This window comes from Mesitornis unicolor, unplaced genomic scaffold (assembly GCF_000695765.1).
Source record: "Mesitornis unicolor isolate BGI_N332 unplaced genomic scaffold, ASM69576v1 scaffold43921, whole genome shotgun sequence".
NCBI classification, from domain to species: Eukaryota; Metazoa; Chordata; class Aves; order Mesitornithiformes; family Mesitornithidae; genus Mesitornis; species Mesitornis unicolor.
The window spans coordinates 1-1,064 of NW_010166570.1; the positions used below are offsets into that span (position 1 = coordinate 1).

Below are 1,064 nucleotides of genomic sequence, written 5' to 3' on the forward strand. Positions count from 1 at the left end.
TGTGGCTCACCGCCTCGGGGAGCGCCCCGCCGCCCGCCATGCCCCTCTTCGGGAACACCTTCAGCCCCAAGAAGACCCCTCCCAGGAAATGCGCCTCCCTCTCCAACCTGCACTTGGTGAGTCCCTCAGCACCCACGGTGGCTTCCCCGCTAGGTGGCTCCTGCTGTGAGCTCCATAACCCTCTTTCCTGGCTGGTGACCGAACACGAAGGTAAGTATGGAACAGGTCAGGGTTGGATCATCATCAACCCTCCCGCAGCCTAGAGCTGTGTCACCTGAAGCATCTCAGTGATGGTCCCAAAGCCCAGGGAAATGAGAGCCTGTTTGGGCAGGAGAAAGTGCCAGCGTGGCAGTGAGAGAAGCCGGTCCCCTACGTGACACCCAGTACTTGGTGGGATTTCAGGCTCTAGGGCCAGTCAGACCAGCAGCTTCCACTGGAATACCAGTTGCTAAGACATGAGAAAGCAATGGCTGCCTTTGGATTTCTGTAGAACACAGAGTGCAATCTTCTTGCAGCTGGATCGATCGACCCGTGAGATTGAGCTGGGCCTGGAGTACGGCACCCCCACCATGAACCTCGCTGGCCAGAGCCTCAAGTTTGAAAATGGCCAGTGGGTGGCAGGTAGGGTGCAGCCCGGCTCACGTTGGTCTGCGGCAGCCACGGCTGGCTGACAATCTGCATTTTGACCTCTTTCTTTCCTTCCAGAATTGGGAAGCTTCACAGGGGATCGCAGGGAAATGCAGCGCTTGCGCAAACGAAACCAGCAGCTGGAGGAAGAAAACAACCTCCTTCGGCTGAAAGTGGATATTCTGCTGGACATGGTGAGTCCTTGCCCAGCTGCCGCCTGCCCAAGCTAAGGGTGCTGGGGCCGCTCTCTCTCTCTGTGCCCTGCTCTTTCTGCTTCTCCTGATGTGCAAGGTGGCTTTAATGGCAAAGTGACTGTGGGAATAAAGTCAGATCTCCTCTGCAAGAAGAGGGGAAGGTTTTCCCGCCGCAGCAGAGCTTGACTTCAGCGAACGCTGCGGCTGGATTAGAGATCGCGCAAGTGCCATGTCTCCTCTTTC

General features: G+C 57.1%; 1 protein-coding gene across 1 annotated transcript in view; it reads left to right on the top strand.

Moving 5' to 3' along the window:
* Positions 1 to 38: 38 nt before the first annotated feature.
* Positions 39 to 1,064, top strand: part of CBY1 (chibby homolog 1 (Drosophila)) — a 1,842-nt gene continuing 816 nt past the window's right edge. Inside the window, exons 1-3 of the mRNA XM_010195002.1 lie at positions 39 to 116; positions 516 to 621; positions 706 to 821. Coding sequence (XP_010193304.1) covers positions 39 to 116; positions 516 to 621; positions 706 to 821 — 300 coding nt within the window. The remainder of the gene's footprint in view (positions 117 to 515; positions 622 to 705; positions 822 to 1,064) is intronic.